This window comes from Neovison vison, chromosome 11 (genome assembly GCF_020171115.1).
Source record: "Neovison vison isolate M4711 chromosome 11, ASM_NN_V1, whole genome shotgun sequence".
Lineage (NCBI taxonomy): Eukaryota > Metazoa > Chordata > Mammalia > Carnivora > Mustelidae > Neogale > Neogale vison.
Window position 1 is genome coordinate 105,551,363 of NC_058101.1, and position 17,753 is coordinate 105,569,115.

Here is a 17,753-nt window from a genome sequence, read left to right on the forward strand (position 1 = left end):
TTTAGGAAATTTTACCTTCTGTGAAATCTAAATATGGGAACCATTAGAATATACACGTTGTGCTTAAAGAAAAGCATTTTATGACCACAGACCAGGGATATTCGAACTTTTGATACGGAAGATTTTTTCCCAAAGTCTTTCGATCAGCTATGGAAAAATACTTGCTTCATCTGACAGTGAAGCCCCTTAAGAGCGTTGAAGAGAAGGCTGTAGAACAGAATACCCAGAGCCAGTGACAACAGGGGTAGATTGCTCCCTCTTCATACATGAGGAAAGAGCAACTATTTTGTACATATGCCTTGTAAAACTTCTCAAAATTGCAACTGCCTTTCTAACTCTAACTTTAAAATTCCTGCTGTTGGGGTGCCTGGGTGGCTCGGTGGGTTAGAGCCTCTGCCTTAGGCTGCAGTCATGAACTCAGGATCCTGGGAGGGAGCGCCCCCCGCCACCCGCATTGGCGCTATGCTCGCAGGGAGTCCGCTTCCCAGTCTCTCTCTCTGCCTGCTTGTGATTTCTCTGTCAAATAGATAAAAATCTTAAAAATAAATAAATAAATAAATAAAAGTGAAATTCCTGCCGTTGGTCACAAGAGTTAAGATCAAAGATGACACAATAGAACCCACTGACATTACATGTAATAAATTACAAATCTACATACCAGACTTAGTGCAGGGTCTTGTATATATGCATGCTATTAACTTTGATTATTATTGGGAGAATTAAATATGTCGGCCTCCTGTACCTTCCTTGTTTTATAAAAAAGACACAGTAAACTGACAGGATTGTACCTTTGATAGATGACATAAGGATAGCTATTAATGCAAGAACTATAATATACAATAAAACCAAATAGACTTGGGCTAAAAAATTACAAAAGTTTTAAGATTCTCCAATAAGCTTATTTTGCAACCTTTTCGTATTTTATGCTTTATTGGCTTACACTGTTATAAAGAGAAAAATGTAAAGGATTTTGAACACTAATTTATCATTTTAATATGAATTCAGATGTTTTTTATGTTTATTTCTAATTAACCTTCAAATTGCAGCAGCTTGGGAGTTTAAGTATCCTTGCCACCCCATTCCACCCTGTCACTGAGTCAGTTCAAGATACTTTTACAAAACACACACCTAAACAAACACAAACAAGCCTTTTATAAAGTAAACAAGTTTTTTATCATGCATGTAACTGTTCCTTTTTGGAACTTTCTATATCCAGTTCATGTCTTTTCAGAAATTGGGATATTCACACTTATTAGACACAGTATTTATAAAGCAAAGCATTTATCTTTTTAAAAACTCAAGTAATTCTTGAAAGCAGTGTTTTTCTTATTGATCTGAAAAGAACGGAGAATGGAAGGCCAAGAGGAAAAATCACTTCAAATGATCAAAACAGAAGGGGACTGAAAAATAATATATTTAACAGTGTACATAGGGAGAAAAACTTTAATTGTAGATTCTGTAGAAAATATTGAAATTCAGAGGAATAGCTTTGGACTCACTACCAAAAACATATTTTTCTCAGTTAGTTAAAACCACGACTGTTGGTTTTATTCAGGAAGATACATTAAGAATGAAAGGGGTGTACAATTTAACCTCTATATAAATGACTGAATATACAAAATATCAAATATGAACAGTAGTGTAGCAAGAAAATAAATTGGCAGAAATAATTACTCAACCAGTAGCAATCATTAAGACCATCATTTGAAAGACCCTCTATACACAAAGAATGAAAAAATATTGTTATAAGATTTTACAGCACACAACCGAATTCAATCCTAATTCATTACTATTATACTTCTTTCTTCTTCAGTATTAGTGGACCCACATTATCTCCTGTCAATTCATTATGTTTATTATGTGAACCATCACAGGCAGGAAACTAGAAAGGAAAAAGAGTTACAAGTGTTATTTTATTTATTTTTTTATTATAATTTTTAATTTTTTATTAACATATAAATGTATTACAAGTGTTATTTTTAAAATGATTTAATAAGTAGGAATATTTATGAAATGTTCTTATAAAGAAATTACGTAACTTTGAAAAAGATCATCAGCTTTCCTGAGTAATGTGTATTCTACATCTAACCTAACTCATTCCAATATCAAAGCAAATCTAACAATTTTAAATAATGTATTATTTGATACAGATTTGCAATAAAGAGCTTTGAATTAGTTCAAGAGTCAATTAAACAGGTTTAAAGGGGGACCAAAATAAGCCCTTGTTCTCTGTGGAACTCCAAATTAGAGCTTACCTCTTTGTTTATTTAAATTTAAAAAGAATGTACAGTTGACCCTTAAACAACACAGGTGTGAACTGTGTGGGTCCACGTAACTGTGGATTTTTTTTTTCAATAAATCTCTTATATATATATATTTTTTACCATAGGAAGAGAAAATTTCGTATTTTTTTCTCTAGCTTACTTCATGGTAAGAATAAAGTAAGTAATACATCTCACATACAAGGTATGTGTTAATTGTCTCTTTGTGTCATCAGTAAGGCTTCTGGTCAACAGTACGCCATTAAGTTTTGGGAAAACCAAAAATTATACCCAGATTTGACTGTGCAGGGGGTGGCTTCCCCAACCTCCATGCTGTTCAAGGGTCAATTGCAATTTAAATTCAAAAAACATTACTTCATGTTTTCTTATTATAAAACTCACACATAACATTTTTTAAAAAACTTAAAAAATACATTTAAAAATTCACTCATAAGTAACAATAATCAAGGTTTTGATCTATTTTTCCTCTGCATTTACTGTATTCCTTTTTTAAAAAACAAAATAGGGATCACACTGAATGTACTGTGCATTTATTAATTATATCATGTTCTCGTGTCATTAAAATAGTCTTTAAAAACATGATTTGTAACAGCTTCCTAACATCCCTTGATTTGTATTATGCTATACTTTAATCATTCCCATTTTCAGATACATATCTAGATTATTTCCAGAACTTTGCTATCACAAAAAAATGTTGTGATGAACACTCCCGTACTTAAAACTTCAAATAACCTATGATCATAGTACTAGAAGAAAACACATATCACCAGCCACTTGAAATACTCATCACTCCATATTCTTTATTATTTCAACATTAAAAGTCATCCATAATTATAGATGCCATTTATTAGCTCATCTATATATAAGGTACTGTACATACAGCATCTCACCAAATCCTAAAAAATATCTATGATGTTGACCTATTATTGGGGAAAAAAAACCCCAACCCTGAACATCAGAGATTTAGGATTAAGTAACCTGCCCAACCAGAGTCACACTATCAGTGGCAGACATGAGCTCTAAAGCATCAGATTTCTATCCTTCCTTGCTGCTGTAACTTTTCTAAAATAGATACGTATCCATCATAAAATGCAAACTTTAACTTAGGAATACAGAATTTCAGAACCCTGTGGAAAAATCGTTCATCTCCCAGAACCTCAAAAGTGATGATTTAACAAGCAGAACAACTTGAACTGTGCGGTGTTAGAGTACGTTTGAGCACACATCTTACCGTCTTAGAACGCCAACACCTACAGTAAGCTGCTTTGGTGAGACACAGATCTTCAATGTTTATTTCATTCACCACTTTGGGATTTTCCTTTTGTATTTTAAGATTAATCAAGCTATCCTTCTGTTGTTTTTTCTTCGGGAGGAATGGACGAATTGCAAGGTAGCCAAGTAGTGCAAGTACACCGAGGAAAGGCAGTAACCGAAGCCATTCTGCAACTGAACACGTACAGATTTAAGCGTGCGGCCCTCTCAGAGCTCAAACAGCACGTGTTGTCCTTGAGCTTACTCTTTCCCTATTCTTTACTTCTCATGTTAATCTCAAAACTAACTTATCTATAACACAATGTATAAATAAACACAATCAAGCCACCTATACCTGAGACCACTTCATTTTTATCTGTGGGCTAACTTAAGACTTAAAACACAAAACTTGGAGAAATAGATCCTATCTTACGTCAAATATTTTATTTCATTATCCTCACACAAAGTATATTTGTGTTTACTTTGTTTTTGTTTCAGGAATAATGATCACGATTATTACAAACAAAAGTGATATATTTTATAGGTTTAGAAAACATTTCCACCATGTCTAAAGTCATGTAACAGAATACCCAAAAATGAATATTTTACCCTTGATTTAGGATTTCAGAAAGAACATGTCTTCAGTGCTTTAATTTACATTTTTGGTAAGACATAGTGATTCCTTAAGAAATGTTTCTAGAGGGGCGCCTGGGTGGCTCAGTGGGTTAAAGTCTCTGCCTTCGGCTCAGGTCATGATCCCAGGGTCCTGGGATGGAGCCCCTCATTGGGCTCTCTGCTCAGCAGGGAGCCTGCTTCCCCCTCTCTCTCTGCCTGCCTCTCTGCCTACTTGTGATCTCTGTCAAATAAATAAAAATCTTTAAAAAAAAAAAAAAAAGAAAAATGTTTCTAAAAGCTACTATTTTATTTTTTTTTAAAGATTTTATTTATTTATTTGACAGAGATCACAAGTAGGCAGAGAGGCAGGCAGAGAGAGAGAGGAGGAAGCAGGCTCCCTGCTAAGCAGAGAGCCCGATGCGGGACTCGATCCCAGGACCCTGAGATCATGACCTGAGCCGAAGGCAGTGGCTTAACCCACTGAGCCACCCAGGTGCCCTAAAAGCTACTATTTTAGGGACGCCTGGGTGGCTCAGTGGGTTAAGCAGCTGCCTTCAGCTCAGGTCATGATCCCAGCATCCTGGGATCGAGTCCCACATCGGGCTCCTTGCTCAGCAGGGAGCCTGCTTCACCCTCTGCTTCTCCCTGCCATTTTGTCTGCCTGTGCTCACTCTCTCTCCCTCTTCTGACAAATAAATAAAATCTTTAAAAAAAAAAAAGCTACTATTTTAAAGAACTAATTGAAATTTTCATACACTGAATGTTCTCATTATTAGATACATCTTTTTCCCTAAGCGTTCATTAAATGCCTTCGGGAGTACAAAGTACTGTCTTAAGGGGGTTAAGGAATATAAGTGACTAAATAAAATGGTCCCTATGTCTGTGAAGACAAACACATAAGGAAACCAAGATTTCAACATTTCAGCATGCGTTCATCAAATGTTGGCTAGTGCCATGCCTCTGTAAGAGAAACATTTCTGTTCTTAAAATGTTATTCTTTGACAATCTTCCACTGAGTGCTTACCTGCCATCTTGCTAAGCACTATGTAGAAATAGCTTAGTCAAGAAAAAAAAGAACTGAAGATCATTTGCCAAGGCATGCTAATGAATGTTAACACACTATGCTAAGAGTACAACTGTGTTACTTTAATTCTGTTAAGCTGTTTTAAACAGCTATACTTGGTAGGTACCATTATTATTTCCATTATTCATGTGGGTAAACTACAGCTTAATAAGCAGGTTTAGTGCAGGACAATAAATCCTAACCTGTTTTGATTTCATCGAATCCAACAGATTTAAAATTTTATCTGTTCTTCTCTTGGTAAAACTACCCCAGAGATAATTGTTCTTACTATTCAAGTATTAAAGGAAAAAACTGGCTTAGTATGAAGTCTTCCAAAATGAAACTATTTTTGATACACCACCATGCCAAAGTTTGTTACGGGTTCTAAATGAAACACCTATCTATATACTATATGAACAGAAACTGTAACAGTGCCTAGCAGAGAATATATATAATAAATAATTTTTATTAGTAGGTTATGGAAATTGGTAGCCACTCCTTTGAAAAAATATTGCCAACTCAACTTAATAACAGTATATAGTTGAAATCTTTGGGGATATAATCTTTTAGTCGCCAGAATGAAGCTCTGTAAGGAGAAGGACCTTACCTATCATGTTCACCATTCTATTCTCATAAACAAAGTGGAGACGCTCCATATAGATTCTCTGAATGAAGTTCTGGAAATGAAATGTTTCTTGGGGAGAAGGGGTCTATCTATAGATCAGTCGTTGTCGAATATAGTAGCCACAAGCCACACTGCTTTGATTTGTACCTGTGATTTTATTTTAACCAGGTATGGTAAGATGACAGACAAGGAGACAACTGCCTTGAAAGAAAAGTTTACTGCTTGTATTCCCAAAAGCAGCTACACCATGTCACACAGAGCCACACAGGGAAGTACCAGGTTTGGTCAGGAGGCAGGCAAAAGGAAAACACCCACACAAATCTTGTGTTTTCCATGGAAAAGGTGAAGGAATAATTTCCATGGGCTCTGGGCTATAGGGATAGTCCCTAGTTGTCTAGTACCTAGCCCTGGGTGATTAGGGCAGGAGAAATACTGGTGTGCTATGTGAGAGCGATTTAAAGGAGGTGGTTGGTTTGCATATGAAAAGTGTGTTCATAGGGCAGGTTGTTTACTATCTCTAAGAATTAGCTGGGAAGGTGCAGGTTCTTCTTGGCCCTCATGATGTCAAAGCATCATAAAATATAGAAAATTTAAGAACATGATTAAAACACACATAAAGCTATAAACTTTAAATAAATTAAAATTAAGTAAAATTTAAAATTCAGTTTCTAAGACAAACTAGTTACATATCACCAGCTCAAGAATGACATGGTACTTGTGGCTACTCTGACAGCCAAAGAACACTTCCATCATGTTTTTTGGATGGCACTGCTACAGACCATTGTTTCAATAAAGTAACATCTCTATAGCATGGCAAGGCTGCTTTGACAGCTTCGGCACCCATCTCTTACCTACCTGAAAGCACCCAAAGCTACTACCTAGTAGCTGCCTTCCTGTGTTCTTTGCATAAGGAATTCCTTCTTTCTGCCTCTAGTTTACTGGACTGATTTGTGTAGATCCTTTAAGATTAATGTCATATATTGCCTTCTTCAGAAGTCTTCCTTGATTTCACAAAGCAAAATCTATCACTTCTTCTTGTACTTCCAAGCCCTTTTCTTGTTTCTTTTATCACACCATTGTCATCTGCTTATAAAACTGACTCATTTGTCCCTACCACTCTCCCTGACACAAAGTAGATACCTCATAGGTGTTTTATGAATGACTTAATGAATGAATGCAGAGCATAAATGTCAGTCCCTTTCTCACTCACCACACAGTACTTAATTATTTATTTGCACTTATCTTGTAGATCCGGCAATGAATATCTATTGACCCAATACTCAGTAAAATATTTTAAAGTAGTAGGTATCCAGTAAATGTTTACTAAATGTAGAGTAACTTTTAAGTATTATTCTGTATATTACAAAATTATAAAGTCATGAGGTTAAATGACTCAAACTCAAAAAGTAAATAGAAATTTAAAGATGAAAACCTTAACCTAGATTCTTAAGTTTGGCATTTCCTGTCCTAGCCCACAAATCTCAGGGAAAAAAATGGTGTTAATACTTTTTAAAATCTACTTCAGAAAATGTTCCTTTGATGTACTTAATTCCTCAGTAAAGCATTACTCTGTGATAGTATGGGAATAAAAAGTACTATTACCTCCTACAACAAAGTAATTCAGACGAGATCGGGCGCGTTCAGGGTGGTATGGCCGTAGACACAACAAAGTAATTCAAACAAGAGCCTGAGTACAATCTACTTTCTGAGGGTGATAATCTTCAATTTAATTAAAGAAAAGGTTTATAAAGAAAAATAATAAAGACTTTGAAGCTTAATAACTTTAAATGTATCTATTAAGGTTGATTTTTAGCAAACAAATATGAAATACAGAAAAATCAAACAAATTTTAAAAAATTTTAAAACAGCTATTTCCAATGAACCTACTTGATACATGTTGAGCTATTACAGAAATTTTAGATACTTTGAGGGGAAAACTATTACCTCCTAACTGTCAGGTATAATGTATATTTTGTACAGTGTATTCTTTATTTTTATTGTTTAGGATTATCAAAAACAGCACTTATTTACAAAATTTAGGAAAGTATAAAAATAACTTATAATACTATCAGTCAAGAGTTGAAAACATTTTACTTTTTTTTTTTTTGCTCTGTAAATATGTGTTTTTAATACGTAAAAACCAAAACTGAGACCATGTTGTATATACAGTCCATATCTTACATTTTTCACTTTATATCAGGAACATTTCCCAATTTCTTAGCATCATTTGGAAACATGAATTTTAACAGCTACATCCATCTATCATGTTCCCCAGTCAGGATGTAAGATCTACAAAAGCAGACACCTTATTTGTCTAGATCACCACTATATCCTCCGTGCCTAAATAATGCTTGCTTCAATTTATTTTATTTTATATTGAGTCATAATTTATAGTATAGACTGTTGAGCTTTGAGTTAAGTGTTATATTGGATGAGTCTTCACACCTACCTACACCTATAAACACCACCTGAAGCAAAATACGGGGTATTTCCCTCACTCTAAAAAGTTTGCTCTTGGGGGCACCTGGGTGGCTCAGTGAGTTAAAGCCTCTGCCTTCAGCTCAGGTCATGATCCCAGGGTCCTGGGATTGAGTCGGGCTCTCTGCTCAGTGGGGAGCCTGCTTCCTCCTCTCTCTCTGCCTGCTTCTGCCTACTTGTGGTCTCTGTCTGTCAAATAAATAAATAAAATCTTTAAAAAAAAAAAAAGTTTGCTCTTGTACAATCAATCCCCTCTGAGTTCCCTTGCCAATTTTAGTACTTAATATATTTTAATGAATTAAGAAATCTCAATTTAGTTTTTGACTACACAGTAAGTACCCACGATGTGGAGACAATGTGCTAATGCAAGTGTAACAGCTTTCTTATCTGTTTCTATGTACCCAGTGCTCAGTACACTGCCTGGCACAAAAGTAGGATTTCAATACATAATGAATTCACAGTATATTTGTGGAATAAATCCAGATTTTGATATACTCGGAATTAGGTTTCTTTGGTCTATAAAACAGAACTACATAATTCATTCATTTGTTCAACAATACAAGTACCCACCACATCCCAAATATTACATTAGGTGCTGGAGATTCAGGCAGATGTACAAGGTCCCTGTATACTCATACAGTATACATTTTAGATGAGGAGATAACCACAAACAGGTAAACAAATAAATAAGCAAGATAATTTTAGACTATAGTAAGAGCTATGAAGGAAACAAACAGGATGATATAAGCAAGAGACGATCCTAGGGGCAAAGCAGTAGGCTGACTGCAACTTTAGGTAAGGGACACAGGAAGGAAAAAAGATCTTTAAGCCAAGACCAAAGGAAAAGCAGGGAGCTCAAAGACTTGAGTAAAGAACTTTCAAGGCACAACAAAGAGTACATGTAAAGAAACTTCCAACTTCATAGAACTGTTGGGAGGAATGAATGAATGAAGTTGGAAACCACTCTAGAAACTTGTGAGCACTATGCAAAAGGAAGCTACTAATGCATTCCACCCTGAAACTAAAATACCGGTCTCCTCACCCACTCACTATCCTCTAACAGACTTAGGTAAACCAAGACTTCAATTAATTTTAACTGAATTGAGTCTGTACTCCATTAAGCTGGTATTTAAGGTAACTCCCATTAGTATGCACTTGTTTGCCTTTGTTCAAGGCTTATGAATAATAGTGTAAGTTAACAGATAAAAATTCTGTTTAAGACATTTAAGAAAAAATCTGAAGCGCCCTCAAGAAGTATAAGACCTCACAAACAGATTAGGTGATATGACAGGTGAAGATACAAAAATTATAAGACACAATCCCTAACCCAAAGAAACTTTTCATCTAGAATGGAATACAGATCTATAAAAAAGGATTACACTACCGTATAGTATGTATAGTTGTAAATAAGCAATACAGAAGACGACATGATTAACTCTGCAGGGATGAGCAGACTTGACAGAGGATATGGCACCTAACTAGGTTTCTGAAAGATGAGTAAGAGTATAGGAGTCCACAGGCTTATGGGAGGAGGGGCTGTATTTCATACAGAAGAAACAGCATAGGCAAAGGCAGAGATACCAAGATGCATGAAAAGTAACAATACTGCTGGAATATCATGAAACAGGGAAGGACTATACAGGTGACCAGGTGCCAAATGATAAAAATCAACAGGAGGGGCACCTAGGTGACTCAGTCGGTTAAGCGTCTGCCTTCCACTCAGGTTATGACCCCAGGTTCTGGGATGGAGCCTCATGTCAGGTTCCCTGCTCCTTGGGGCACGCTTGCAGCTCTGCCTGCAGCTCCCCCTGCTCATACTCTTTCATTCTGTGTCAAATGAAGAAATAAAATCTTAAAAAAAAAAAAATCAACAGGTAGGTAATAATCTACTCTGTACATAAAAGGGAACCATTGATATATCTAAATACTAACATAAACAGAAAGCTATTTTCTATGAAATCAGATGGAATTATGGTATCAGATGGAAGATGGACTGGTGGAGAAACAGGTAAGAGCAGACAGGGCTGGTAATGGGAGGACAAAATGCAAGACAATCTGTTAGAAATCCACAGAAATAATTCCGAAAAAAATCATGCAAACTTAAACTGAGGCAGTGGCCATTAAAGTAAAAAGGGCAAATGGATCCCCTGAAACTGCCTTAACAGTGTATGTGTGCATGCATTTTTTGAGAATAGTTTCATGCTTTCATTGGGAACACCGAGTAGGTCTGTGATCAATCTTCACTTGCCTTGAAGCATAAGAACCACTAACTCAATAAAATCGATAGGATTGGGTGAGTGATCAAATATGGAGGAAGTGAGGCTTTTTCTGATTCCCAGATTTCTGGTTTCATTATCGGAATGGATGGAGATACTGGTCTCTAATTTAAAAACAAAACAAGGGGCGTCTGGGTGGCTCAGTGGGTTAAGCCACTGCCTTCGGCTCGGGTCATGATCTCAGGGTCCTGGGATCGAGTCCTGCACTGGGCTCTCTGCTCAGCGGGGAGCCTGCTTCCTCCTCTCTCTCTCTCTGCCTGCCTCTCTGCCTGCTTGTGATCTCTCTCTGTCAAATAAATAAATAATTCAAAAACAAAACAAAACAGAACATAAGAAGAGCAATTTTAATCAGAATAAGACCAGTGTAGTGTTGTAGAAGAAAGGGGAAAATATGAGGTGTTGACATCTTTAAAGAATATAAAAGAGAGGGGCGCCTGGGTGGCTCAGTGGGTTAAGCCTCTGCCTCCAGCTCAGGTCATGATCTCAGGGTCCTGGGATCGAGCCCCACATCGGGCTCTCTGCTCAGCAGGGCCCAGCTTCCCCCTCTCTCTCTGCCTGCCTCTCTGCCTACTTGTGATCTCTCTTTCTCTGTCAAATAAATAAAATAAAATAAAATAAAGAATATTAGAGAGAGACTAAAAGGTCAATAGTTAGCAGCAAAAAATTAGGGATACTGAAGGATGGCACAAATCACAGTTTTCTTTGAAACACTGAAGGAGTCCAGTGTGGAAGCTGCTCTGCAGAGCCTAAAAGATGCCAACTTTCTCTGCCCCCTCATCCCAGAGAAGACAAGGAAAGATAGAGAAAGAAAAGATACCACTGAGAGAGCTACAGGCAGGGGAAGTGACTTCCTCAGGGAGAACTCTGTTTCATTTAGGGCAAGGAGGTACGTCTATGAAAAATTATGAAGTAGACAAGCCAGGAGTAGAAGATAACAATGTGAGAGATCAAGGGTGGGAGAGTGTGGGGTGTAGGTATTTTAGGCTATAATTAAGTCAAGTACATGGACCTTAGTGTGACCTCAACATTCAATCCACTAAAAAGGGACCCAGTTAGGCAACATTCTGCTTACTCATTTGAACATAAAAGGCTTAAACTTCCTCAAAATTTTTCCTTTTTTTCAAATTTTTCACTTCAGAAAGATCTTCCTCCTCTCCAGTGAAGTTTTCCTGTTTCCAATTTTTTTAAAATACCTGTTTCTAAGTTAAAACAAACAAACAAACAAACAAACCACACTAATTCTAAAATACCAAACACAGTTGGGACGCCTGGGTGGCTCAGTTGGTTGAGCAACTGCCTTCGGCTCAGGTCATGATCCCGGTGTCCTGGGATTGAGTCCCACATCCGGCTCCTTGCTCCGCAGGGAGCCTGCTTCTCCCTCTGCCTCTGCCTGCCTCTCTGTCTGCCTGTGCTCGCTCGCTCTCCCTCTCTCTCTCTGACAAATAAATAAATAATAATTTTAAAAAAATCTTTAAAAAAAAAAAAACACAGTTCTAAGTGTGTTTTGTAATATTCTACTTCCCACTATTAAGATAAGCAACAGCCTCAGAAGGTACACTGAAACAACTCACACCATCAGAGTAACAAAATCTACACCAAAAGAACATTTCAAAGCAACCTGCATAGCAAGCAATTGTCACATAATTTTTTGGAAGTTTAGATACTGTTCAAAGATAGTATCTCCTCAGAGAAACAGAATTCAGATTAGGACAGGGCAGATTCAAACTTTTATAAAGATAGGCTACCTATCACATCCTATTCTGGACCAAGATATATAAACAAATACAATGATAAAAACATTTGTAGAAGCACACATAGACACACATGGATCTCTATGAGGAATTATATTCTAAGAATCTAGGAAAGACTTTAGCCATCTCAAAAGATGGTGTATGATACTATTAAAATAATGTTGGGAACATGGTTGCTGATAGTTTAATAACATGCTTTCTTATTAGATAACATAGAAATATTTCTATTTCTGAATTGTAAAAAGAGGAAAGTAAAATATTTTCAAGGGATGGTTTTACTATTGCCACTTAAAATCTAATACAAACTGTTCAGGACCAAAGGCCAGTGAAATGAAATTAATGATCAATTTAAAAACCCTTTAGGGGCACCTGGGTGGCTGAGTGGGTTAAGCCGCTGCCTTCAGCTCAGGTCATGATCTCAGGGTCCTAGGATCAAGCCCCGCATTGGGCTCTCTGCTCGGCGGGGAGCCTGTTTCCCTCTCTCTCTCTGCCTGCCTCTCCATCTACTTGTGATTTCTCTCTGTCAAATAAATACATAAAATCTTTAAAATAAATAAATAAATAAATATTTAAAAAAAAATAAAAACCCTTTATCCGGGGCGCCTGGGTGGCTCAGTGGGTTAAAGCCTCTGCCTTCGGCTCAGGTCATGATCTCAGGGTCCTGGGATCAAGCCCCGCATTGGGCTCTCTGCTCGGCGGGGAGCCTGCTTCCTCCTCTCCCTCTGCCTGACTCTGCCTACTTGTGATCTCTGCCTGTCAAATAAATAAAATCTTTAAAAAAAAAAAAAAACCCTTTTTCCATTCATTCTTATGAACAGTGTTTTAGTGTCTAGAACATTTCCTGGACCAAGTACTCAATAAACACCTGATGACTTGAAAAATCTTATACCGCAAAGTAGTTAGATGGCACAAAATGTGTTAATGAGACTGAAACTGTTCTCCACAAAGGCTAGTATAATCTTCAATTCTTTAATTACACTGACTTAAATACAGCTGGTCTCACTAGGAAGAGGGAAAAAACTTAAAACTTCTAGGAACTATGAAACTCTTTTCCCAAATTCTCAAAAACAGTTTTTTAAGATAAAATTCTTTGATCTTATAGAAATAATCTCTAGTATTTACATAGTAATAAATGCAACTTTCTAGTTTGAACTTAATAATTTCTTATATATCCCTATTGAGAAAAATCACTTTTCATTCTATTTCTTTAAAAAATATTGTGACAAATTTTACATACAATAAACAGATCTTAGGTGTCTAGCTCTGAGCAGTACAATTAAATATACCGCAGCAGCCTCCACTGAAAACATAAAAACATGCAAAATACTCTACCACCCAAGAAAGTATTCTTTTGTCCCTTTCCAGTCTATCCTCCCACCACTGATGTCTATAAAGATTTTTCACTCAACATTAAGTTTTTTTGAGATTCATCCAGTGGATCAGTAATTCACTCCCTTTTCCAGCTAACCAATATTCCACTCTGTAGTGTAGTATACTACACTTTGTTTATCCACTCTCCTGTTGGTAGATATTTTGGGTGCTTCCAGTTTGGGGCTATTATAAATAAGGTTGCCATAAACACGCCTGTAGAAGTTTTCTTACCCATATAAGTTTTCAACCCTTTTCCACTTCTAAATTCTTCATTCAAAATTGGCCCTTTCTAGGTAAACAGAGCTAATGCCTTTAAAGCTGTCAGCTCTGACATGCTTGTGTTACTCCAGAAAATATACTGATTATCTTGGGACTCACTGCATTATCTTTAGGAGCAAAACTGTTATGTTTCAAAGAAGCAAACAGGGTCAAGGAGGGAAGAGCTACTACATTCAGTTACACAGCAAGCTTTTAAATCTAGAAGTAAACTTCTTCTGACTTCTGCATAGGAAGATTTTGTTGTTTTTCTATTTTAAAAGTTTATACAACAGGGAAAGCTTTTTTAAGGTCAGAGTATTAGAACAGAATACACTTCCAAAGGGCAAAATCATACAAATTTATCTTAAAAGACTCACTGTTAAACATATGACCTAAACAAAAATAGGTAAGTTGTTTCTAATAGATAAGGCCGGTCTGTAAATATTGTATGGTGATTAAGGATCTCCAAGTGTTTACTAAGAATGCAGAGTCATCATGAGAGAGCCAAGTGCTTTTAAAAAAACCACTAGATGTAAATAGGGAAGGAAAAAAAAAAGCAATAAGAATGTAAGCCATTACTTCCTTCTAATTTTCAGATAGAAAATGAAAACACTTTTGGTGTCTTAGACATTTTAAACATTTGTTGAAAAGTGATCCTCCAGGTTATTTCAATAAAAGTCCAAGTATGGATTCTGAAAGTAGCTCAATCAAGACAGATAAATGTAATTAGCTATTACAATCTACTTTGAAGGGAAGACTCAGAGTAGAAATTGATCCGTGGGAATTTTCTTCTATAGTGCTCCAAAACAAATTCTGCAACTGTTACCTTGTTGTCTAGTATGAAATAGACTACCTCATTTTTTCATAAAGCATGTTTTATTACAAACATGTTTCCTAACAAGCAATACAATAAGAACTAAAATAGACACATTATAATGGAACTTAAATACATGTTTTTAAGATATTTATCAATGTTGTCACTCTTCCTGAGAATCAGTTCCCACTTTAAATATTCAACAGCTTTGAAGAGGAAGTTACTATATATTATAGATTTAAGGGAGAAAAACTTTAGGCTAAGTTTCATTAATGCTTTTAATAGGAATTAAATATTTGTTGACAGTGGAGATTTTGAAGGGGGGAAATAAACCGCTTCTAAAATCTAACCGTTCATTCAAATTACATACTTTGTACTGTTACAACTACACTGCATTTACAGAAAATTGAAACTAATGTCAAACCAGCCACCACTGGAATCAGCACACATAATTCAGTTTATACTGGACTGGGGTGGGAGTAAGGGGACTTCTTTCTTTCCTGTTAAAAACTTGGCAATTGGGGCGCCTGGGTGGCTCAGTGGGTTAAAACCTCTGCCTTTGGCTCAGGTCATGATCCCAGGGTCCTGGGATTGAGCCCCGAATCGAATCGGGTTCTCTGCTCGGCAGGGAGTCTGCTTCCTCCTCTCTCTCCGCCTGCCTCTCTGCCTACTTGTGATCTCTGTCTGTCAAATAAATAAATAAAATCTTAAAAAACAACAACAACAAAAAAAAAAAACGGGGCGCCTGGGTGGCTCAGTGGGTTAAGCCGCTGCCTTCGGCTCAGGTCATGATCTCAGGGTCCTGGGATCGAGTCCCGCATCGGGCTCTCTGCTCAGCAGGGAGCCTGCTTCCCTCTCTCTCTCTGCCTGCCTCTCTGTCTACTTGTGATTTCTCTCTGTCAAATAAATAAATAAAATCTTTAAAAAAAATAAAAAATAAAATAAAATGAAATAAAAAACAAACAAACAAAAAACTTGGCATTTAATTTGGGCAAATTATTAATATAAGTTGGCAACTGGGAAATAATGTCACAAAACAATTATATTCTTCTGACCTGGTATTACCATTTTTGTGAATACATTCAAGGGTATAATTCAGAGGAGGAAAAAAACCCTTAACAACTGGTATAGGGCTACTTACCAGAACATTATGAATAAAAGATATATATGCACAAACATTCCAAATTTCCAACTGCAGGGGAATGGTTAGGGCTACCATGACGTTAGTCTAATACAGGATTATAGAGTTGTTAGAAAAAGAGAAATATATTAAAATATGTAAAGTACTAAAGTAAAAGCAATAATAAAGGGAAAAAAGTCAAAATTTTATATAAAATCTATCAGAATTACAGGATCAAAAGATTTTGATGCTTATAAATACTTGAAACATTTTTTCATTTTATGTTACTTTTACCCTGATTCTGAGGTTTGATGCTTCTTTCAATGTTAATTATTCAGTTACCATGCTTTCTATTCAATTACAAGCTTCCTACCAAGCCAGAATTCAAAGAATCTCTAGATTTAGAATGTCCTCTAGTTTACCACCTCTTCTAAATGTACTATCTGACTCTGGCTTTTTTTTTTAAAAAATATTATCCTTTTTTAGGGACAGTATTCTCTTAAAAAAAAAAACACAAAAAACAACCAAACAGAAGCCTTCTGTGTATTGGGGCTGAAATCCATCTCCAAATAATTTTCACTAATTTGGTCCTAGTTCTGCCTTTTGGTCTACAAAGAATATGTTATTCTCCCTCCACCAATAAGCCTTCCAAACGCTTTCATGTCAGCTACCACAGAACTCCAGACTGCTCCAGGCTAAGAAGCCCTATTGATCTTAAAATTATCTTAATGCATGTTTTATTCCCATTCAGGATCTATGAGTTCAAAGTTTGCCAAATCAAAATGGTTGTTTCTCCCCTCACCATCCCAATCAGTCTCAGTCTGGTTTGCAAATACCCCTCTTAGACTGTTAACACCCCAAACCCAACAAAATCTTCCAAGTGTTGGCTGCATTATGGAAATTTTCGTCTTTTAGATGTGAAATCCTGAGTTGCGGGGGTTTTGTTTTGTAAAGAACGGATCTTAAAACCACGATGTTACATATATATTCATTAAATTTCATTATCTAACATTTGGTCTATCGTACTGGCCTTTGAACACCTTTTGGCCAATTTTTCTTTCCTGAATTCAAGTTACCTTAACTACATCCAGGCCCAAGGCAATGGAGTTGACCTCGAAAGCCCTCGGGGTACTTCAAGTGTTCCCTGTGGGAATGGAGGTTATTCTCGGATTTTGTTACCGAATAAAGCTGTCATACACATATTGCGTGTATGGCTCTGTTTCTCCCCCCCCCACACACACACACACACGCTGTGGGTAAAACCCCGCTGAGAGCTGGGACTGTCTGATTGCACAGCGCCTTAGATAACGACGGCTTATCCTACTCTAACACAAACAGGCACACAGCAGTGAGAGATAGAGAGATGAAAGATATGGGCTCGCTACCAACTCGGCACTTTCTCTGCAAAAACCCGGTCTCCCATCACGAAAGGACTCGGAAAAGGCACTAGGACAAGGACGAGAGGTGGAATCATCCGCGCTCCAAGGCGGCTGCGCAGGCGCCCGCCCCCGCCGTCTGCGCACAGGGTCACGGAGTAACGCGCCACTCGCCAAAGCCCCGCCCCTTGGCCCGGGGAGGTTTAGACCACCCCCCACTCCCACGTTGGGAGTGCACGGATGGGGACTGGAGGAAGGCGGGGATTACCTGTGAGCCGGGCGAACCCGGTAATGCTCTCGGGGACAGGAAGCCGCTTTAGATACGCCGGGAGCTGCACCTTCACGATGCGGGCCACGCTCTCCAGCACCATCCTCGCCAGCAGCGTCCACTCCCCTCCCGGCCCGCGCCGTTCTCCGGCCGAGCTGTCGCGCCTGCGCGGAGAGCGGAAGTGCCCGGCGGCCGCCGCGGCCTG

The 17,753-nt window shown here is 37.4% G+C and overlaps 1 protein-coding gene across 1 annotated transcript; it reads right to left on the bottom strand.

Moving 5' to 3' along the window:
* Nucleotides 1-1,154: 1,154 nt before the first annotated feature.
* Nucleotides 1,155-17,745, bottom strand: CISD2 (CDGSH iron sulfur domain 2). Its single transcript, XM_044224388.1, has 3 exons — nucleotides 17,549-17,745; nucleotides 3,514-3,728; nucleotides 1,155-1,882 (listed from the first exon to the last, which is right to left on the bottom strand). The coding sequence occupies exons 1-3, from the start codon at nucleotides 17,649-17,651 to the stop codon at nucleotides 1,793-1,795; spliced, it is 408 nt and encodes a 135-aa protein (XP_044080323.1). The 5' UTR covers nucleotides 17,652-17,745; the 3' UTR covers nucleotides 1,155-1,792.
* Between the last annotated feature and the right edge of the window lie 8 nt (nucleotides 17,746-17,753).

Excerpts from the sequence above, each read along its gene's own strand:
- CISD2 (XM_044224388.1), bottom strand. The coding sequence starts at position 17,651 with ATGGTGCTGGAGAGCGTGGCCCGCATCGTGAAGGTGCAGCTCCCGGCG. Across the intron at positions 3,729-17,548 it reads CGGGTTCGCCCGGCTCACAG|TTGCAGAATGGCTTCGGTTA; the intron begins GTAATCCCCGCC and ends GTACGTGTTCAG. Across the intron at positions 1,883-3,513 it reads GGTGTTGGCGTTCTAAGACG|TTTCCTGCCTGTGATGGTTC; the intron begins GTAAGATGTGTG and ends TTTCCTTTCTAG.